Below are 23,227 nucleotides of genomic sequence, written 5' to 3' on the forward strand. Positions count from 1 at the left end.
GGGGGCGGGTCGGGCGCGGGCCGATGACGCGTTGGCCGCGCGCCGCCGCCCTTGTCCGCGGATGAGTCGCTGCGCGTGGCCGCTGCTGCGGCGGCTCCCGGCGCGCGCGGGGCTCGCGCTCAGGCATGGCGGCGGCTCCGCTCCCCGCGCGCGCCCCGCCGCCGCCGCCGCCGCCTCTTCCTCCTCCGCATCGTCCTCATCGTCCGGGAACGGCGGCGCCTCCCGCGCCCCCGACACCTCGCTCTTCGTGCCCGTGCCGCTGAAGCCCGGCCTCGGCGGCGCGGCCGAAGAAGACGTGGGCGCCGAGCTCACGCGGCCCCTCGACAAGGGTGAGTGCGGGTGGCACCGTGAGGGCACAGCCCGTGAGGCCTCGGCCGCCCTCTGCCCGCCGGTGCTGGAGGCTGGTGAGGCCGCGCCTCGAGCGCTCTGGGCCGCTCAGCTCGGGAAGGACGTTCGGGAGCTCGAGCTAGCGCAGAGAACGGGGCTGGGGCACGGATCTGACGGGGAGAGGTTCGGGCTCGGCCAGGAGGAGAGGAGGCTCAAGGACCACCTCGCCTTCTGCTGCTCCCTGCCAGGAGGCTGCAGCCACACGGGGGTCGGGCTCTGCTCCTCGGGAACAGCAGCGGGACTAGAGGAAACGGACTCAAGCTGTGCCAGGGCAGGCTTAGGTTGGACATTGGGAGGAATTTCTTCACAGGAAAAGTGATTAAACATTGGAAAGGGCTGGCCGGCGAGGTGCTGGAGTCACCATCTCTGGAGGTGTTTAAGGACAGAATGCCTGCGGCACACAAGTGCTGTTTGGTCACAGGTTGAACTCGATGATCGGAGAGGTCTTTTCCGACTCAGTTGATTCTGTGACCCTCCTGAGGGCTGAGGGAACTGGCCCCTGCCGCTCTCGGGTCCTTTCCTGGGCTCAGAAACACCCTCTCCCTTAAGGGCAGGGGCTCCTTCCCTGCGCCTTGTCTGACCTGTAGCTGAATGTGCCCGTGAAGGTGAAATGGGATGAAGGCTGTTGGGTGAGATGAACCCTGCGTGTGGTGGGATTCCTGGAGCTGTGCTGTGCAGGGTGATCCGTGTGGGTGCCTTCCAGCTCAGGATATTCTGTTAATTCCCAGGACCCGTAGGCGTGCCCCGTGTGCTGGCTGCTTCCTCCCTTCCCTGTTTTGGCTCAGTCAGGGTAAAGGTGCTTGGCTTGGGGCGTGTCCCGCAGCCACGCTGCGGTCTTGAACCATAGCTGTATCTGAACTTTAAAGACATAGTTTCCTCAAATATTGATGTTGCAGACCGAAGAGATTGTCTGTGTGTGAGTGTGCCTAGGTCAGAAGTGGGTGAAGTGATGGGCCAAGGGGGAATGGCTTCAAATGGACAGAGGGTAGGTTTAGATTGGGTATTAGGAAAAAATTCTTCCCTGTGAGGGAGGTGAGGCCTGGTACAGGGTGTCCAGAGAAGCTGTGGCTGCCCCATCCCTGGCAGTACCCAAGGCCAGGTTGGATGAGGTTTGGAGCAGCCTGAGATACTGGAAGTGTCCCTGCCTGTGGCAGGGGACTGGAGTGAGATAGTCTTTAAGGTCCCTTCCAACCCAGACAGTTCTGTGATGTTATGACTCCATGATCTTTAAAGATTTGGTAAATAAGAGACAAGGTCTTGATTCTTTTGATGTTTGGTGATCTGAAAGCATTAAGAGTGCAAATGAAAGCATTAAGGGTGCAAATGGAAATCTTTCATATCTTCTCGTAATTAAATGTTGTGATGACATATTATTTATCTTAACTCCAGAGTATAGGAGCATGGGCAAATTATCTTAATAATTCAGAACTGTGGAGAGAAGAATATCTGGCCTTGAAAGCTAAAAAATCCCAGTCAGGAAGAAGAATTCTGAACAGCTGTAATGTGAAAATCTGTGTTGTCAGACTTGTCTTTTATATGAACAGTGCATTCCTCAGGGGCCAATAAAGGTGAATGATGGCTTCTTACCTGTACATTGCCTGTTGTCTCATTTATTAGAGGAGCAGTTATGTTGGATTTCTTCAAAACTACAACTAAAATGCTCTGGGAAAATAATGTTTGGTCTTTGCTGAGTTGTTGAGAGCAGATTGGCTAAAATTATACCTGAGACAGCCTGATGTCCTTCCCTGTGAGACTGGCAAGGGATAGCAGCCAGGTGACCTGCGTGGTGCTCATCTGGCTCTCTTTGTTGCTGTCAACAATTTTCTGAAAAAACAATGATATATTTTAAAAGCATTGGCATTTTGAAGCCCAGTAATGTTAGAGAAGGCTGGACAAGACCTTCTTTAACATGCAGCCATTTAAAAAAACTGAAATAAATAGTCTTCCTCTGCTTCCCTCTTCAGGTTCTAACCACACACAGTATTATGCATCTGTTTTCTTTTTATATTTTAAATTAAGATAGTTTGTCAGATTTTGCTGCCAAGTACTGACTACATTCAATAAAGATGTGTATTTTTGAGCATTCTGGTTGTGGCTTGTGCAGAAACTTTGTTAGTGAGCATACTTGCAGTGTGAATCATCTTGTTAGCCTGTTACTTGCTCAAGTGAGAGTGATTATAGTTTTCACACTAGTCAAACCCTGTTAGGAAGACTAAAGGTCTTTTAGAAGCTTACTTTTGTAAAGCCAGTTTTGTAAAAACTTCATAACAGACCTGAAATTAAGTCACTGCTTCTGTTTTCCACAACTTCTTAGGAAGTGTACCCCTGTGAGTGCTGATGGATGCTTTCAGTTTTGGTGTGTGTATCTTCTGTGTCAGTTGTCACTGAATGTCAGAGCTTGTTAGATGCACAGGTTGCTTGGAGTGGACAACGGGAGTCTGATAGTTGGGGAGGAATTGTAAAATGAAGCACTTCAGCTGCCCCAGTGGTAACACACAGCCGGACTGCAGTGGGTTGTTGGCATCAGAGCCACAGGGAAATAACTCAAAAGTCTTCCTGCAAACAGGGTTGAAACATCTAAATGAATCTGATACATTGCAGACTGAGTGATTTCTGAACTTTACTGTAGTTGGGCTGTCTTTTTGCAGAGAACTTAGAAATGCTGCTGAGAAGTCAAAGTAATTGAGGAGTAAGAGCTAAAACACAGCTCCAGAATGAGAGAGGTAAACAAAGGGAAGCATCAGAGCAGGAGTGAAGGGTAGAAGGGTGGTGTCTGAGACAGGACACAGGTGCTCTGAGTGTCTGTGCAGTTGGATAAGATCACACGGGCTGCAATGCCAGTTTGTTCTGTTTAGATTTTCCTCATTGTTAGTCAAGTGTTTGTGCTCAGGAAGGCTCCTGACCTTGGGCAGCACAGTCCCAATGTCACGGGCCTTGGATAGAAACACATTTTGGCACTGACCTTTTAATCTTGTTGTAAGGCCAATGGGCTGTGAATTGAGCTGCGTGGCTGATGATGTGTTACTTGCTAGAGCTTATTAGGGAAGCTCTGAAAAGCATTGAGCCCTGTGCTTATTTTTATTTTTGCTTATTTTTTTCCAGTCTGTCTTGGATTTCAGGGCCCTTAAACATGGGTGTGGATGCCTTCCTAGGAAATGTAATCCTGCTGGTGCCCTCGCTTCTTTGTTGCCTTTGGGAATATTTCTCAACATGAGTTAATCCATTAAAACACTGGGATGTGCATTTAAATCCCATTTGTATGGGATGTGCATTTAAATTTGCCATATTCTTGTCAGCTGGTGATTTTTGCTGTGCCAAGTGGACTGTCTGTGTCACAGCTTTTTAGAGAGGCAGTTTTCCAATAACTGGAGGTTGATTTCCTGGGAATCTTTCCATGTCATGTCAGACAGTTGCAGAGTGAGTTGCAGAGAGCAGAGCCTGACAGTGTTGTGTCCAGTGACTTGTGCTACATTTGTCACTCCTGGCATTTCATAATGCAGGGTTCACTTGAGGTTCAGGCTTGAGTTTTAAGAGTAATGAAAGCTCATGAATAGGTGTTCATGAAATTTGCTAGATTTCTTGTGGATTTCTGATCTGCTGTAGATGGAAAGGGGCCACATCTTTTAGTACTGTCATTTAAGTAAGATTTAAAGAACTAAAATCAGTGTGTACTTGAGTAAATACAATTCTGTTACAACACTAAACTTGCCTTTTAGAGGAGGGAAAGAGTTTATTAAAAAGTTTATAAGATTTTGTTCGAAGAAAACTGAGTAATTTGTGATACATATGAAGAAATTCTGGGGGTTTTTTTCTTTTTTTCTTCCTTCCATTTATTTAACTTGAGAAAAGAAAGAATACTGTGTCTGCATTACCTGATCTTTCTGAGGAGTCTGTCTTGGCAGCAGGGTGGAGGGAAGAACATACCTCAGGATGTTGATTAAAAGCTGTCACCAAGTCGCTCAAGCAGATTTGCTTTTCATATTAAAACCTCCTGAGAGGTGCTGATAAAAAGAAAAAAAAAAAAAAAAAAACCACCCCAGAACATTAATTAGTTTGTTCCATGACTTGTTAGCTGCACATTCCATCTTTATGGTTTCCTGTCAAGTACCAGGGGGATGGCTGGCACCACCTTCCTGGCAGTTCTTACTCTGCTGCATTTGAAGGTTGTCCTCCACAACAGTCCCAATCTCATTCATTGCTTGTATTTGATTTAGGGGGAGTTCATTTGTGTCTGTTCAGCATGAAAAGATTGCCTCCCTCCAGAGTAAGGAGACTATAAACCAGGATCTTTGGGCCAGGAAAATGTGATTAAATTTTGAGGGAGCTAAAAAATTGTTATTCTTTTTCTACAGGTGAAGTCCTAAAAAACTTAAATAAGTTCTACAAAAGAAAAGAAATTCAAAGACTAGGAGCTGAAAATGGACTAGATGGTAAGAAAATGTTTTAAGTGTAGATTACTTTAATGTGAAATCTCTTTTACTTCAAATATGGTATTAGATGTAATCTTTTTATACAACACTGCTTCTTTACATTTTCTCTGCCACTTAGTTCAAATAACCTTTATATTTACTTTTAATAGCTTATATTAAGGTACAGGTTTTTAATGAACTGCTTCAGTGTTTTATTGAGTGTTTACAAATAGAGTTTTCTGATCCTGGCCACACTAATTTGGTTCTTTTTTATTTTTCCCAGCTCGCCTCTTTCACCAGGCATTTATAAGCTTTAGGAAGTATATCATGGAATCCAGTTCTGTGAGTGCTGATTTGCATATTATTCTCAATGATATATGCTGTGGTGCAGGCAAGTATCTGGAATGCTTGTAAAATAAAATGTGCATTTTTACTTGGTTTTGCTCTGTATACTTACCTATGTACATGTGGACTGAGAATTATTATTGAATATGATTGAGAATTAATTCACTGCTGTCAGAGAGGTTAAAAATCCCTGCTTCCCTGTCAGAAACATTTGTGCCCATCCAAGGGAATGTCCTGCTCTTAAATCTTCTGAAGTGCAAATGAAAGATGTGGAGGTGTTAGCAAGAAGCATCTTGTGGTTGTACAGCATCTGTTCAGGGCTGGAATGAAAACAGAGCTGTTGTTTATTCCTCTCTAAAATCCAGTGGTCACTAGGGGGCACTTGGAGAGCTCTGTCCCAGCTGGTGGCAGCTTTGTCACAGTGCTCTGTTCCCTGTGGCACTCACAGAGGTGTCTTTGCCTGCTTAGTGCATCCTGTGTTGGCATTAGCAGCACTTACCTGAGAGGTGATGCCAGCTGGGAGCAGCAGAATCAGCTTTCTCCAGGTTTGAGCTGCACAGTGTGGGTTTTCATGATGGGATTTTAAAGGCTGCAGTGACTGTTAGTTTTGTCTTAAAATGTAAATGTGTCGATTTTAAATGTTGGCCATCTTAGGAAATTGTCTCATTATATTTCTTATGCATAAAATATTCCACAGGGTTTTCTCATTTCCACTCCTTATCTTATAGATGAGCATTATTCCTTATAACTCATATTCAGAAATACTGACATTTTTAAATTTGAATTTTGCTTGTCCAAAGATAATAATTAAGTACACTAGAGTATTTTAAAAAATTTCCACAATAATTTTTATTAATTGAATAATAATTCTCAATTTAACTTCCCCAAAATCAAACATCACCCCCAACAAAACAAAGACACTCCAACAAACCCCAAGCCACTGCTTTTTTTTTTTGTGTGTGTATGTTTGATAATAACAGTTTTGTAGATCAAGACAGTTCCTTGAAATTCTAAGAGAGCTGGACAGTAGGAATGTGACCTGAAATGAGACTTTTAAGGCCCACTTGTCTACCGTGCAAACATTCAGAAGAATGAAACTGGATTTCTCTTCTGAGTTGATTTTAGAATTTGGAAACAGCATTATAAGTCTCGGTAGCTTAGAGAAGCTGCAAATCTGTTTTTCTCTGTTTATTCATAAAAGCCCTTTAAAAGATTTCTCTCCTCTCTCCTCATATGGATTTAGGAAGAAGGGGCTAAAATCTCCTTAGGACAGAAAAGCTGTTTCTCATCCAGCTTTTCCACAGTTTTTCATTTTTACTTAGAAGTTCTATAGGCAAATAGGCTGAGCAGAGTGACTATAGTGAAATGAATGCACTTTTCCATATTATTGTGTTTGTATTCCCTTGTTAAATGAGTCCATGTACTTGTGTTAGTTTCCCTTTCTGCCACCGAGGTAATTATTGAACTTTGTAGAGAGCCAGAGTTAAAGGGTTACACAAGGGCGGGGTGGAAATGGTAGAAGATAGTTTTTCATAGTTTTTAATGAAGGTAGACAGTCAGACAAGCACAGAAACATTCTGAAAAGGATTTGTTCTTCCAGGTCACGTGGATGATCTGTTCCCATTTTTCCTGAGGCATGCCAAGCAGATCTTCCCCATGCTGGACTGCATGGATGATCTGCGCAAGATCAGCGACCTGAGGCTGCCACCCAACTGGTCAGTGTGCTCCAGTGGCTGCACTGTGTCCTTTCCTTACTGCCATGGAATTCCATTGACTGTGGACTTCAGTGGAATTATGCTACTTTTTCAGTGCTTTTCTCTGGATTTGCAATAATTTGTGTCAGAACTCTTGTATTTTTTACAAGATACATCACAATGAATTAAAAAGAAAATAAGATTATATCAGCTGTGATAGTCACTGAGTTGGTGTGGGTTTTCCAGGAAGATGTTTTCTGGCAATGTGTTTGGGAGGTAGCACATCAAAACATTAAAATATTGATAAGCTCAAGGAGAGAGAATTGCAGGAATAATGAGAATTATTTTGAACACAGTGTGTGAATTTCACTCTGGATCTTTGAAAGCATAGAATCTTTGAAAGACTTAAAAGATCAATGTGCAAGACACAGTAACCTCTTTATACTGTCTCTAAGAACTTGATATTTATAACTTATAATTATTAATAAATAAATGCTTAAGCCAATTTCTGGTTTCTCCTAAGTCAGTATCCAGATAAATGTTCAACAGATCTGGTTTTTTTTTTTTTTTTTCTTTGCTTTAGGTATCCAGATGCCAGGGCTATTCAGAGAAAGATAATATTCCATGCTGGTCCTACAAACAGTGGAAAAACTTACCATGCTATCCAGAGATTTTTGTCAGCCAAATCTGGAGTATACTGTGGTCCACTAAAACTTCTGGCTCATGAGATCTTCCAAAAGAGTAATGATGCTGTCAGTATGTCCTATTACTTACCAACATCCTTAGTGCTGGAACAGTCTCATGAATGCATGTCTGTAAAGTTCTGTGGTGGCCCCAGGTGGTCCTGGAGCCCTGTGCCTTTCCTTTGCAGTGGTGAAATCAGTTGTGTATTTCTGCTTTAGCTGCAGAATGGAACATCATTTCCCCAAGTGGAACAGTGCTGTCCCCAGAGCCTGTGCTGTGCAATCATCCCTGTAACCTGCCTCTGTTCTTCTGGGGTTTGTTGCTCCCTGGGTTAGCCAGATTCTACTATTAGGTTTTGCAGCATAAGGGACCATGCCTTCTTTTGCCCATGACCTTTATTATAGCTGGTACACAAAAAATTACCCTTGCTTAACTCCCCTCAACCTTCTGCTTCAATGTATAAATAGATTTCACTTCACCAGCCTTGAAAAATTCTGCAGATTCAGATATGTTGAAGAGCAGTGCTGTATATCAGGTCTCTAGAGGAAATTCTCATTAGTGTTTTATATTGCTTCTGGCATATTTTTGTAGGCTCCTCACCAGTGTGTTTCCAGCTGCAGAGAACCAGACCAAATCTGAAGCACTGCAACCAGTACAGTACAGTACTGTAGTGATGTGATTTTTCTTTTTTTGATGTAGAATTTGTAACTCCTAGTATCAGTCTGTCCAAGCAACACATCAGAAAGATTGTTTAGTCCTAGGAAATAGCTGTAATGTAGCACATGTACTCACAGAGTGACTGTGGGTACAGTCAGGGATGTTCCTTGCTAGGGATTACTGAACTTTTCTCCCATATGTTTAGTGTGTGTCAGAAGTTTTCAGTGGCTGGCTCCTGGATCATGTTTAGGCCCTTGGAGCTTGAACAGGGCTTTCAGCAGGGCTCTGCAGGTGGCTGTAGGTAGGGATGGAGCAGCCATCAGCACCAAGGAGGGTAGGGCTGGCAGGGTGGTGGCCTCAGCTGTTTCTCACAGCTGGTCTTCATGAGCTCTTGCTTTGTGATTATAAGGCAGCAGGGCAATTGCCAAAGGAGCTGGAGCAAGCTGGAGCTTGCAAGGCTCCCTCACTGCTGGGCCTTGCTTTATGAGCCCCTTGTACTCTTCTGACAGTTCTTTGGTGGCAGATGTGACAGCTGTGAAATGCTCAGGGGAAGATGTAACCTCCTGCAGGAGTAGGGAAAGGCATCTAATTATAGATACTACCTCTTCATTAAACCTCATAGATACCACCTCTTCATTAAACCTCCACTCTTCTAGGACTTAAATACAAGTCTCTCAAGGCTGAGTAGTTATTTACTGGATAGCTTCTTTTACACTGTCCTGAAACTTGTGAAGAAACTGTTTTTGTCCTCTTGGAAAGGGGATTCTTTCATGTTCAAGAAACTTACCCTGACATTTCTGAATGCCTTTAGAATGTGCCCTGTGACCTGGTGACAGGAGAAGAGCGTGTGTTTGCCAATGAAGACTCCAGACAGGCTCCTCATGTTGCTTGTACCATTGAAATGTGCAGCACTAATACACCTTGTAAGTGCACAGAATTGTTTCTGTCCTATCTGTGGTATCCTTGTGTGTTATTGTGTGTGTTATTCCCTGGACTCAAAAGTAGCTGAAAAGTAGCTGAGCTCTTCTTTTTCACTCTTATTTCAACAATTCCCGAACTATGATAGAGCAGTTCAAGAAGCATGGATCATCTCAGAATAGCTTTTTGGTGATAGAGGATTAGCTTTATTTGAGCAACCATTTTTAGGAAACTTGTGAATGCCTTCAGTTCCTTCCTTCATGTCATACTGTTCTAGATGCTCTTCCTTAGTGCATCATATTTTTCTTTGTTTTGTTGTTTTAAGATGAAGTTGCTGTGATTGATGAAATTCAGATGATCAGAGATCCTGCCAGAGGCTGGGCTTGGACAAGAGCCCTTCTAGGTAAGCTTGGTTGTGTTGGCAGTGAATTAGCTCAATGGCATATGAAATTCAAGCTTAGCAGTTGGTAGAGTCATTAGTGGTTATGTGATGCAAAATAAAAGTATTTGTTTTTCATGTCTTCTCACAGCAAGTTAGAGAGGTACTCTGCCTCAAAGGATTTGTCTGCATTACAGGAAGCTACCTGTCATGTTTTGCTTAACAAATGGCTTTTTAAAATTTTGTTCAGATGCCTCTTTTATTTTTCCTTCCTTGGATAATAGGGAGTCTTTTCTACATTGTGCTGTCCTTTTACATTGACTATTTCCAAGAAGTATGCTTTCCTGTTCAATTAAAACAGCACCAGTTTTCAAGACAGTACCTTTGTAGAGACTGTGCTAAATAATGGAAACTTTAAATATTTTGTAGTGTTAATTTCAGATAGCTCATTTATAGAGCTGCATCAGTCTGTCAGGTTCTTCAAGAATGCTTATTTTGATAACTTAAGAATTTTTCTAAAGGAATTTTTGAAACAGTTTTCCTGGTATTTGGAACAGAAGTTTGGAATCTGATTCCCTCTTGACCCTTTCTTTCATTGCTTTTGATTCAAAGTTCAGCAGATTTGTCACACTTCCTTTACTTCCTGTTTTTCCCTTTTGTGTTCTGACTGAATTAGAGGTGAATTCATGCAGAAAACAAAACTCCTCAGTTCTGCTATGGTTTGGGAGTTAGTAAAATATGAGTAGTAAGTAAAACTCAAAGCTTTCCTCCATTTGTTCAGTGGCTGAGGGTACCTCTTGTTTTGGCTGAGAGGGTGCAGTGAGGTATTGGCTGCTGTGATTTCACTCTGATAAATTGTCAATATCACCCGCTGGTAAGAGATCAAGAGCAGCTCTAGGGAAAATAAGTGTATTGTGGGAGAGGCTTCAGGTGCAGGTTTGGGTTGTTAAAGGAGGTGAATACAGTCTTCATTATGTTTAGCAACCAAATTACAATTTTTCGATACCTTAAGAGCCAGCTAAAGATCCTGTTGTATATAAATAATTAACATTTTGCTTCTTATGTCACCGGACTTTGTTCAGGCCTCTGTGCAGAAGAAATCCACGTTTGTGGAGAACCTGCTGCTATTGACTTGGTGACAGAGCTCATGTACACTACAGGGGAGGAAGTTGAAGTAAGTAATTCTAGGAAGCTATTGGGTTCTCTTTGCTGTAAAACAGGAAAAAATGTAGGGTCCTTTTGGGGGTATCACTGCTCAAAGTTGTCCTGCAGGAAGTCTTGTTAAAATGTTTCTCAATGTCTGTAAAGCAAAGATGTTGCCAAGTTCTTTCCTTCCCTTCTTAAATAGTGGTGCTGTTTTTCTGTAAGAAGATAAGTGGTTTGATGAGTTCCCTTTAGGGGATGCTGTGGGTGGTACAACTGCTAATGGGCATTTACAGCTCTGATCTTCTGGGGGGCACGGTGCTCTCAAGTTTGCTGACTTTACAGGATGTGTTGCTATGATGGAATTTGAGTTTAAAAAGTGACCCTTTTGGACAATTTTAATTGTAGGTCCGAAACTACGAGAGGCTGACTCCCCTGACTGTGCTGGATTATGCCTTGGAGTCCTTGGATAACCTCCGTGCTGGGGACTGCATTGTCTGTTTCAGTAAGAACGACATTTACTCTGTCAGCCGCCAGATTGAAGCCAGAGGATTAGAATGTGCTGTCATATATGGCAGCCTGCCACCAGGTAAAGCACTGGGCTTTTATTGTTAAGGGAGTGTTCTGCTTCTTATGCTTTTCTTAGGAGAGAACCTCCTTCTACTGCTTGCCTTATTTTAAAATAAAGCAGTGCTACTTTCCTAGTTTTGCTTCTTTATATAGCTGGAGAAAGTAATCAGCTTTCATTGACTGGTGTTTTAATCTTGGGATTAGACCTTTATTATCTACTTAATTTTGATCTTCAGATAGATATAATTAAATGAGGTCTATCCACAGCTCTAAGAATGATTTAAATCCCTTCTGTCTCTCCCTCCTCCCCCCATCTGTGGCCAAATACCAATCAAATACCAATTTATTTCTTCTTTTCTTGAGCCTATTATAATGACATTGGACTTAGTTGTGTCCGATGTGTTGTCTTTATTTTGTATGAAGTTTGCTATGTGAAGCGTTCTGTCATTCTGTTTTAGGAACAAAGCTTGAACAGGCCAAGAAGTTCAATGATCCAGATGATCCGTGCAAAATTTTAGTTGCTACAGATGCAATTGGAATGGGACTCAATTTGTAAGTATTAACAGAATGTTATGGTACTTTTATTTTCCTTCAGGTGTGATGGCCACATTAATTTCTTTGCTTTTTGTCTCCCCAATCTGATTAACTCATCTAAATATATCTTGTGTCTAGATAGCACAGTACATACATTTCAATTTGGAAGTGATCAATTTGGTTAGGCAGAACTAAGCTTTAGTTTTAAAACTGGTTCCAAGAACTAAATGGCTCCCTGGCCCTAATTCAATGTGATAGTTGGCCGTGGATGACAGGGCCTACTGGATCAACTGGGCTCAAATGGGCTGGGTTGTCAGAGTTATCATTCTCTTGCATTTCTGAAATACAGAGCAAGTTCAGCCTTGTGCCAGGTGTATTTCATTGCTGAAGAACATGCAGTCACATCACTACAGACTACTGAGGCAGGTGGTGGTGAATGGATTGGGAGGCAATGATTGATGTGTGCAGGGATGATTATTTTCCTGCCACTAGCCTTCTCCTGCCCACAGAATCTGCTGTGTCCATAAGTAGTATCTGTGATACATTAATTTATAGAGGAGAAAAAAGCTTATAAAAAAGCAAAAGCTTTAATTCTTCATACTGGAAGTAATTTGCAAAAAAGGATTCCTCTTTGTTTTTGTTCCGATATTTCAGGTGTATAAGAAGAATAATTTTTAACTCCATAGTGAAGCCGACTGTGAATGAGAAGGGAGAGAAGGAAATTGACTCCATCACCACCTCACAGGCGCTGCAGATCGCGGGCAGGGCTGGGCGCTTCGGCTCCTCCTTCAAACAGGGCGAGGTCACCACCATGCACCGTGACGACCTCGCCCAGCTCAGGGAGATCCTCAGCGAGCCTGTGCCCCCCGTCCAGGTGAGAACCTCAGTGCCCAGTCTGTACAGATGTGCTCTGGGGATGGCTTCTGCTATTCTGATCCCATATTATGTCTCCTCCTGTTTGCAACCCATACAAGAGTTGTGTTGTGCCAGAGTGACTTTGGATGTACGTCCTGTTTGGAGACCTGTGGCATTCATGTTCTCTGAACAGGATTCCTTTGCCCAGGCTTTTTCTCCTGGGAAGCTGAAAGGCAGTGAGAGGGCTCAGAGAAAAGGAAAACAGTTCTTATCTCAGTTGCTTCTCCTGTGTTGTGCTCATGTGGAATGTGTTTGGAGATTGTTTACCCACAGGTGATTGTTCCATTGCATTCTGCTGGGAGTTGTTTTCACTCTTTGGCCAACCAGGGCCAAGCTGTGTCGGGACTCTGGAAAGAGTCACGAGTTTTCATTATTATCTTTTTAGCATTCAGCATCCTTTCTGTATTCTTTAATATAGTATAATATTCTTTAATGTAATATAGTATCATAAAAAAATAAAGTAGCCTTCTGAGAACATGGAGTCAGATGCATCATTCTCTCCCCTCGTCAGCAGACCTGCATTTACAATAGAGACTTGGCTATGCTGCTTTTCTCTTAAATGTGCTCTTTTAAGAATTAAAAGCTGAAGCACAAAAGTTCTTAAATTTCACCTAGGTGTGCTAAATAAACTAGAGTCTGCAGGGTTCTTTGGTTTCTTGTAATTTGTCTTTCAATGTGTTCTTTCTGGTGCATTAACTTTAAAACAATATTGAGAACTAATGGAAGTTTTTTTCTTTATTTTCCATTTAGGCAGCTGGCCTACATCCTACTCCTGAGCAGATAGAAATGTTTGCTTATCATCTTCCTGATGCCACTCTATCCAACTTGATTGTAAGAATGATCAAAATATTAGCTTCTGCTTTAAAAATGGAGTGTCACTAATAGTCATTGCTTTGTACAAACCTGCCCTTGGGAGGCCTGGCAGACAGCCTTGTGTGTATTTTTTATCAGTTGGATTCTTCTCTCTGCCACACAAGTGACTGCAGATAGGTTTAGAATGTTCAACTTTTCTATGTTAAACTTGGAAGCTTTGAAATGTGTCAGTCATTTTTATGTGTGTTTAAAACTGTGCAGCAGTTTTTTCATTCCAGCTTTTCTGAATTTTAACTGTAGATATTTAGGTCTAAGGCTGAAGATATTAGAGATCTAAATTTAGATAAATTATTTGAAAATTCCTACAGAATTGGACATGTAAGATTTCTACATATCTGAAAGCTACCTGATTTTTTTCTCCTGTTTCTGTGGATTTTGGGGTAAAATAGTGTGTAACTTTTAGAAAACTGATTTTGTGGGCTTGATCTCCTCTCTAGGTAGATACTAGCTCTTTTGGATGCACAAAACCATTATAAAATAGAAATTAAGACTCCAATACTGTATTGAAAAAACATTATCAGAGCTTTTAGTAAACTGAGAAATCCTTGGCAGCTTTCATGGTTTTAAATGTGCATTATTGTTCCTGATGATCTGCTGTTATGTAGCAAAATGTATACTTCTAGTCTTAAAATAAAATATTATACCTGGAGACCTCTTGGAAGAATTAGGCTGGTAGGGTAACAACACATCTTTAAATTTTTTAAATTAGCAGTTTCTGGGCTAGCATAGTAGTGTTAAGATAAAAACCTTGTGTTGTTTTTGATCTCCTAAATATTCTGTCACATATTTTATTAAAAAGCTCATAGTTTCTTTAAAAATGTTTTTAAAGAATCTTGCAAAGATTTGCATTAGAGAAATAATTTTGGGGGCCCATAAAATTCCCCCTGCAGGGTGCAGTGCATCTTCCATTTCTTCAGACCTTGAGTGTGTCTCATGTTTTCTTTGAACTCCTCTCTTGGAATACTGTATTTAGCTTGTGTTTTCTTTCTTCCTAAAATAGATCTGATCCTGACATTGAGCTAAAAATACCTCAATTATTGAATTGTATGCTGTAAAGTTAGCTTTTTGGGTCATGCTAAGTGACAAACCTGGAGAAATTTCTAAACATAGTGGTAACTGGTTCCTGTGATGGTGTTCTAACTAAAATGTACCCTTCCAGAACTTTGTTATTTAGGAGACTGATTGCAAGTGTTTAAATAAACTGTAGTGTGTTGTGTCTTCTCCTCTGATCCTGTGTTGGAGAATGTAATGCAAATTCTGCTAAAAGAGCAGGGGGAACTCCCCTGCCTACTTTTTTATTACTGTTGTCAGATTTGATGGTTTTTAATTGTTCTTTCAGTATAGCTAGTCTTTCAAACTCTAAATAATTTTTTGGTTTGGTAAGACAAAGTTGAACAACCCTCTCCTGAAATAACTTTCTTACATTTGGTTTTATTTTCACAGGATATTTTTGTGAGCCTCTCCCAGGTGGATGGGATGTACTTTGTCTGCAATATTGATGACTTTAAATTTCTGGCAGATATGATTCAGCACATTCCACTCAATCTGCGATCACGATACGTCTTCTGCACTGCACCCTTGAACAGGAAAGAGCCTTTTGTGTGTACCACTTTGTTAAAGGTCAGCTATTTTTTCCTCAAAAAAATGTGGTGGTTGTATTGTACCAAGAGGGTTTTGGTGCACTGGGACTGTATCTAGCCGCTCTATTTGTTGTGGGCTTTGCTCTCAGATCATTTGAGAGCATTCTTAAAGTGGTCACAGGTAGTATAAGGGATATAAAATAGCTGGATATGTATTGAATTCTTCACTATTTTTATTGACCAAAGCTTTTAAGCTCTGAAAACTGGTTCTCATGATGGAAGTTAAAGTTGGGATTGCTTCTCTGCTGTTTGCCTCTGAAAATCCTACTGTTTGTCCTTGTCTGTCAGCTGTGAGCTGGGACAGATGAGAGTTGTGTTCCTTGGTCACTTGTGTACTGTTAAGCTTTGCCACTAGCATGTTCCTAAAAGCAGTCATTAAAAACAACTTACTGCTCCTTTGAGCTGTTAGCTTGCCAACAGAAGAGAATGTAGGATTAAGGGTGGTTGCTGATGCTATAATACAGTTACAAAGAATTGAAACCTCAGAAAACACAGAGCTGTAGGTTGCTCTCAGAATTATGTCACGTTACTTTTCAGGCCTGGGTGAATTGGTTTTTGCTGTGCTGCCCCAGGAGTGATTATTTAGAGGAATTTGTAGTCAGCTGATTTTTCAGTTTTGCAGGTTTAATACTAATGTAACTTGGAACTGTTACTTTGTTAGACAGTATTGCCATTGTTCCCTTTTTAAAGACTGCATTAAACTTTTAGAATTAAATAGTATTAAAATGAAACTGATGTGCTGCCCTCATGTCACAAGTATAAGAACCTTGCTTTTCAAAAATGGCTAAAAAATCTTCAAGAAATAGTGATTGATTAAAGAGTTGAAAAAAGTGCTTCCTTAGAAAAATGCTGAGTTTTTGGATTCCAAGTAGTGAAGGTGCAGAGGGGCATAATGCAGTGTTAGAGGGAGGTGGGCTGTTGTGAATGCTTGTGTGAATTTAAGCCCCATTCCTTGGCCAAAAAAACCCACTTTAATATCAGCCAGATAGGAAGCATTTTTTCCAAGTCAGGAGTACTCTTGAACATTTTAGATTTAAATCTTACTTGACTTGTTTTTCTGTTAGCTGAAGAACTGAGGTGTCTGGGTTTCAGAAGGGTGGATTTCTGGTGCAGATTAATCTGGTTTGTGGGTAGTGTGTTTCCTAAACCAAGGAATACATTAAATATTCTAAACTCTGGCAACCCTGAAACAAGATAATTAACCAAATAAGAGGAGGAGGATTAAAAAAGACACGAAGTCCACCTGGTTTGCTAGATGCAGTGTTATGCTTTTCTGGATAGCTCTGTGCTTTTGTTGCTTAACTCTGTGCATGGCCCATGGACAAATTGTGTTAATGAGGCCCTGGAAAGGAGAGGTGACTCCTGTGTTGAGTAATTAAGTAAAAGAACGCGTGGCATTTGGGTTGTGTAAAACAAAGCAGGTGTTTTATGGAGTATTCTATGCATACAGACTCTGGGGGAATTTAACTCTTTGGGGATTTCTTCTTTCCTGCCTGAGGATGGGACTGAATCTGTTTGTTTTGCAGTTTGCACGGCAGTTCAGTAGAAATGAGCCTCTGACGTTTGACTGGCTCTGCCGGCACACCAAGTGGCCCTTAGCTGCTCCAAAAAACATCAAGGAACTTGTACACCTCGAAGCTGTGCATGATGTTTTTGACCTCTATCTGTGGTTAAGGTATTGGCTTGGTGCTTTTTTTCATTTTTTATTTTTTTCCTGTTATTTATGACTTGCAGTCCTAGAAGTTATTTATGACTTGCAGTCCTAGAAGTGCAGTTGTCTTCAAGCCCATGTGTATGTGGTGCAGGATGGGCTCCTGCACCTTGTCAAGCCTTTTAGAGGATGGTGACAAATGCAGTGTTGAGGGAGTGAGTTCTGCAGACAGCAGTTTGTGACTGACAGAAGGAGAAGGGTAGAAACAAGGACTGAAGCAGCTGAAATGCAAATTAAAATATGCATTCCTGTCACTGACATGTTTTATGAAAAATCCTTTCCTTAGGATTTTTCCCTCCTGAGAAGCTGAGAGGCCTCAGGAACAAACTGTAAACAATGACTCTCTGCTGCTGTGGAATGCAACAGGGGGAATCTGTGATTGGCCTCATCTGGTTGTTTCCAATTAAGGGCCAATCACAGATCACCTGTCCAGACTGTCTTGGTCAGAGACAAGCCTTTGTTATTCATTCCTTTTCTATTCCTGGGTTAGCCTTCTGATGAAATCCTTTCCTCTATCCTTTTAGTATAGTTTTAATATATTATCTATCATAAAATAATAAATCAAACTTTCTGATACATGGAGTCAACTTTCTCATCTCTTCCCTCATCCTGGGACCCTTGTGGACAACACCACACATTCCCATGTGACATGTAGTGGATATTCATTTTACTTAGTACATCTCCCACTTTTGTCCCAGTGAGAAGGTTTAATTTTGTGTTCTTTTGCCTCTCTTCAGTTACCGCTTCATGGATATGTTCCCTGACGCTGCCCTTGTGAGGGACATCCAGAAGAAACTGGATGACATTATACAGATTGGTGTCTGCAACATCACGAAGCTGATCCGAGCTTCCCAGTCTGCAGCTGCTCCTGGCACAGCTGAGGTGGTGTCAGAAGACTTTCCTCTCTCAAGGACTCAGAGGGACCCCAGGGTGGTGTCAGAGCGCCACGGGGCAGCCTCCACAGAGGCGCTGTCCATCGCAGTGGAGGCTGCAGGGCTTAGAAGAGCCAAGAGCGGCAGACCCTCCCGGCTGGGTGGCAGGCAGGAGGAGCTGAAAAGCTATGGCCGTGGATCCCTTGCCAACAGACTGCTGAGGGAGGGACTTCTGACCCAGGAAATGCTGAGACAGCTGGAGAGTGAGTGGCAGGATCAGCACAGGAATGGTAGATATGGCTTTGGTTCAAAAAAGGATGATCAGCATGGTTCAAAGGAAACAAGAAAAAAGAGAAAATAGAACCGTGCCATGATTCTGTTTAGTTTTTATTCATAAAATAAAATAATATTTTAATAACTTCTTTGGCATTTCATGTTTACACTGCTGCAGCTCCTTGATGCTTTTCCTTCTCCTGTGACCAGTAATGTGAAACACTCAGAGATCTGGACTCTTCAAAGCTCAGAGGCCATAAGTTTGTTTTAACCACTTAGCTGTACACTCTTTCAATCATGGTGCTCAGCATCACTGTATGATCTACTGCTATGTGAAAATTTGAACTTGGTGTCTTCTTGCAAGATATCCTCTCATCATCAATAAATGTCAGAAATTTCACTAGTAATGAATTAGCTACTCATTCCACCCCTTCCCAAAGGGCAGAGTTTAACAGACCACAAATAAATGATGAACAGCCTGGAACAAAGTTGGCTTAGAATGGTGATAGGAGTCATGTGCCTCTAAACCACTGTGTCCTGTGAAAATGTGTAAGGAGGTTAAATGCATTTGTGGTAATAGGTCAGGAGTGATGGAATTCTGGCCACAAGAATTGTGGAGTTCCACAAGAATTTCAGTTCTGTAATCTGAGGGGAAACTGTGATGCTGTGTGATTTGGTTTTCGTGTGAGCAGCTTTAGGCTGTGCTTTTGAGCTCCCAGTTTGGATACTGGAGAGTGGAAAGAATCAGATGCTGAAACTGCTGTGTATTTACAGAAATGGGTTTCAGCACTTGTACATGTTGCTGGGCTGCCTGAGGAGAATAATGCTACACTGGCTGTGTACAAGTGCACAGGTCCTGCTTGTGTCAGTGTTGGGAAACCTTTAAGATCCAGGCTGAGTTTCATTGTCAAATACCTGACTTTCAGAGGTGATCAGCTGTGTTTCTCTGCAGGCTGAAAGTTTGCTCTGAATCTCCTTTTCTTTCTCCTGGTATCAGTCCTTTATGCTGCTGTTCAGAAAGAAATCTGCAGCAGTTTGAAAAATGTCTTTACAACTGTTTTCAGTGTAGCTCACGTACTCTTTCCTCATTGTTTACTAAAAAGCAAGCAGTGTGTAAATGTTTCTAGCCCATGTGATCTCCTGCTGCTTTCACCACAGTACTGGCGGGAAGAGAAAGTTTTAGGTCCTTCTCCTGCAAAGCCACATCTGTTTTTCCTTCCCCAAGAAAAGCCAAGCAGATCTATGTGTATGGCTGTGGCCATGTGAGTGTTGTTTCTGTTCTGCAGATGAGTAGTTCAGCTTTGCTTTCCCAGAGTGCACCACTTGCACAGAGTGCAAGCTTGCATTAACCCTTACAAATGTGTAGCATTTGCTGTCACACAGCTTGTGTGATGTGGGTTGTGTGATGGAGTGCTATCAATTGCCCCCTTTCTCCTTGGCACTCCCTGGAAGGGAAGCAGTACTTGCTCAAGCCTTAGGCATGTTTTGCCCATGTGTGTTGTCCCACATACCCCTGGGACTGCACTTCCCCCAGGTCCAGGGTGGATGTTTGAACCCCCCTTGGTTGTCCACCATGGACAACTCTCGTTTTCTCTGCCCAGAGTGTGAGGTTGGCTTGTGGAGACCCACACTGATAATGTGCTTTGCTTCTGTTAGGCTGAATTTGTGCTTTAATTGTACAGTGAGCTGAGTGCTGGTGTCTATTTTTGAGCAAGGGAAGAGTGTTTGGGGCTTCAGGGTGTAAGCCAGCCTTGTGTTTCAGCACCAAGCTAAATGACTATAAGCATTCTTTTTTGTATTTTGCTGAGATTAGCACTTTGCTTAACTCACTGCTTGTTTCCATAGTGACTCCATAGTAACTGGTTTAGAAGCTCTGAAGTTTATTCAGGCGTTTCCAGGCTGACTTTATGAAAGTTTTCTTTTCTTCTGAGCTAATGGTATGGCTGTCATTGACTCCCATTAGAATGGCTGCCAGATTGGTCCCATGTGGTGCAATTTGGACTGCTGTGGTGCAGTTACCCCAACTACCCATTTTCAACCTGCCTTGTGGGGCTCTGCTGAAGCTTCATTTTTAAGCACAACAACGCTGTTCTCTTGATCTGGGAATCACTTTTGCAAAACTATTTCAAGTGTTCAGATTTCCAGATTCATTCCAGGCATCAAAATTAGAGATGTTTGGAAGTTTATTCATTAATTGTTTATTTGCTGTCCTTCAAATGTAGGGTGCTGATTGTAACAGCACTGCTTGGTAAAATCCTTCTGTCTTTTAAGCCCAGTATACTCTGTTCTGTCTGTGCTGTTTCCATCTCTGTTCTGATTTTTCCTGTCAGTCCTCTCAGGTATTCTGCCTTACTTTATGTCCTGATGTTGCACTAGGAGTGGCATATGCAGGAAGAATGAGTATGGGCACCCCATTCTCTCCTGAGCTCTGATGAACTTATGGGAATATAATGGGTAAAGAACCTGCTGCTACTGCAAGGAAGGGGGAATGTGTTCTAGGGATAGGTTTTGGAATCACTGATGCCTTGTGAAGGTTGACTTTAGAATAGAGACTAGACAGAGTTAAAGAACAAAGTAGAGATTTTTTAAAAGGCCTCCATGGATCCACCTTGGGCAGCACAAGAGCCCAGCCAGGGCTGCACCCAAGATGAACCAAAATGGGCACAAAATGGACAACCAGCCACGAGGCCTCTCATTTTTATGAGTTCTGGTCCATTTGTATATTGGAGTTAATTCCAGCTCCAGACCATGAAGCCCCATCCTTGTTTTTCTCTCTCCAGCCCACATTGTTTGTACTCTTGGGCCTGAGATCTGGATCATTTGTCCTTGGTGCCCAGCTAGAGCAGGAATTGTTTTGTCTCTCTAATCTGTGAAGAGAGCTTACCATCCCCTGATACTATGCTCAGAAGTGCACACTAAAGCAACACAGAATCTGAAAAATATAAAAGCTAAACCTGAGGCATCATCATAAACTGTAACAAAGAGGGATTTCCCCTGGTGATTCACTACTACCCTTGTCCACTGTCTCCTTGTTAACCTGGATACCAAATTTAGCAGCCGGCATTTCTACTGCCTTTGATACCTCACCAAAGACAGATGGGTTTATCTCACAATAAAATGTTTATCGATAAGGTACCTCATTCTGGAGGTAACAGGAGCACATTTAGCTGATGTACTCAAGACTTTTTTGTGAGTTTTCATTGTAGCTATGAGCTCCTTTTCTCTGCAGGCCTTTGCAAGGCTGTGGGAGCCAGATGAGGACCAGACTCTTCAGGATTCTCCTCTTCAGGATTCTCCATGGGGTTTGGGGACAGGACTGCAGAAGTACAGAGTGAGGCGTTACAATTTTAGTCTTGTTGGCCCTTGCAAAGCAGGGAGGGAAGGTTTGTGAATTACTTTTGTTGGTGCAGGTCTAACAAAAGGGAAAAACAACATCACCTCAAGCTTCCAAGCTGCATGCAGCTGGAGCTGATCTGTTCACTTGGGCCAGGGCTGGTTGCCCTGTGCTGGCCAGGATATGTACAAAATGGCTGTAACACTTTTGGGTGTTGGGCCCTTGGTACATTCTGTCTGGGTGGGAATGAGATCATGTCTTGTCTTCTCTTGCACAGCAGCCTGCCAGAAGCTGGGATGCACCAAGGGTGAGTGAACAGCTTCCAGAGTGATTCTGACATGTCAGGTATTTCACAAAGCCTGCTGCCAGTTCAGGAACATGGAGATCTTTGAGACCCTTTTCCAGTGGCGTCCGTCAGAGAAAGAAAGAAAGAAAAGAGAGAATGAAAAATAAATCTACTGTATTACAGACACAATGAGCTCTGGATCAAAGGGGGATGGAGCTTGAAAGGTGATGTTTTCAATTTTGCTGGCCAGAGGGGCTGTGACTCGGGTGGCATGGGTAAACAATGAGGAGAGAGACAGTCCCTTTGGGAGTTAGTGTCTGACTTAACGAGCCAGCAGTTATTAAAAGATGAATAGAGGAGAAGTGAACCGTGCTTTCTGGTTGGTAGTGTGGCTTATTTTCTTCTTTCTTTTCTCTCTTTCTCTCAAAGATCAAAGGCCTAATTTTAGAACAAGCCCTATTTATAGACTGCTCAGCCACTGTCTGCTTTAATCCTGTTCTAGAATAATGGAAAATAAATAGAGCTGGCAAGATCTCCCAGTGTCCAGAGCTCATCCCTCATGCAAGGCAGGAGGAGAAAAAAAGAAAGACCTTTCCTTGCAGAGGTTCTGTATGGTTTGTCTCTGCAGAGGGAGTTCCCCTCCCTCAGCTCTTTCAATCTTTCCTCGTGATCCGAAGCTGAAAAAATGTGACCTGTGAGTGCTCCTGATGTTCAGCAGAGCTAACTCCTCCTGATCCCTGCCATAGCTGACAGGACTGGGCAGAGTCCTCTTTCCAGGGCTGGTGCTGAGTGTGGAGCTGAGTGTTGGTGTGTGTGCCTCTGGATTTTCCTCCTGTAGATACAGCCCTCCACAATCTGTTGTACTTTTTTTCTTTTTTTCAATAGCATGAGATGGTTGGGTCCACTCCAGGCTATGAGCTGATGTAGCCAGACATCCTTTCTACTGACTGGCTGCCTCTGCCTTTCTCTGGATCTCTAGACAATTCCTACCACTCACTAGTTCTTTGTGTTTCCTCACATCACCTGGTACTCCCCTCCCCCTTTCCTCTTCTCCCCCTGCTGTTTTTCTAATCTATCAAAATAATTTTTAATTGTTACTTTATTCTGAAAAATTCGGGGTGACAGTTGGCTGCAGTAACTGTGCTCAGTTCAGCTGAACAGTAACTTGGGGAAAACACATTTTGTGTAGGTGTAGTTTGAGAGTGAGCCTCTAATTACCCCATGAGAATGTCTTTTTTTTTTTTTTTCTTTTCCTCTTCTTTGTGTTAGCATTTCACCGAGTTTCCTTGGGATGATGTTTCCATAGTCCAAATCCCTTGATACAGTGACAAAATCCTGGAACCACTTGTGTATTCAGAATAAATTTCAGAGTTGATGGTTAAAGGCTGTGTCAGAATCTGATGGTGTAAGGAAGCTGCTCTGCATCCTTCCAGTGGGGCAGTCTGATACCCACACTGCTGCCTGCCAGGTAAATTTGTCCTCTCCCCAGTTTTGCAGTACTGAGGATCTTCCCTGGTCTGAAGCTTTGGGAGGAGGGAGAAGAATCAGCCCAAAGCCTCCCTGCTGGGAATTGCACAAGAGGCATTCCAGCCGGGGGCAGGGG

At 42.5% G+C, this 23,227-nt stretch overlaps 1 protein-coding gene across 3 annotated transcripts; it reads left to right on the forward strand.

The window, feature by feature from the left end:
* The first annotated feature begins 46 nt into the window (after positions 1 to 46).
* SUPV3L1 (Suv3 like RNA helicase) lies at positions 47 to 18,407 on the forward strand. Of its 3 annotated transcripts, XM_030241291.2 has the most exons (15): positions 47 to 329; positions 4,740 to 4,817; positions 5,080 to 5,187; positions 6,742 to 6,856; positions 7,419 to 7,587; positions 8,988 to 9,099; positions 9,420 to 9,497; positions 10,556 to 10,647; positions 11,025 to 11,205; positions 11,645 to 11,738; positions 12,375 to 12,594; positions 13,386 to 13,466; positions 14,952 to 15,128; positions 16,675 to 16,823; positions 17,597 to 18,407. In XM_030241291.2, the coding sequence occupies exons 1-15, from the start codon at positions 62 to 64 to the stop codon at positions 18,090 to 18,092; spliced, it is 2,418 nt and encodes an 805-aa protein (XP_030097151.2). In that variant the 5' UTR covers positions 47 to 61; the 3' UTR covers positions 18,093 to 18,407. The 3 variants fall into 3 exon arrangements, with proteins under 3 accessions (XP_030097151.2, XP_018779470.2, XP_018779468.2); XM_018923925.3 differs by lacking the exons at positions 47 to 329; positions 4,740 to 4,817; positions 5,080 to 5,187; positions 6,742 to 6,856 and having other exon boundaries at positions 7,426 to 7,576; XM_018923923.3 differs by lacking the exons at positions 47 to 329; positions 4,740 to 4,817; positions 5,080 to 5,187; positions 6,742 to 6,856 and having other exon boundaries at positions 7,578 to 7,591.
* Positions 18,408 to 23,227: the final 4,820 nt, after the last annotated feature.

This window comes from Serinus canaria, chromosome 6 (assembly GCF_022539315.1).
Source record: "Serinus canaria isolate serCan28SL12 chromosome 6, serCan2020, whole genome shotgun sequence".
NCBI classification, from domain to species: Eukaryota; Metazoa; Chordata; class Aves; order Passeriformes; family Fringillidae; genus Serinus; species Serinus canaria.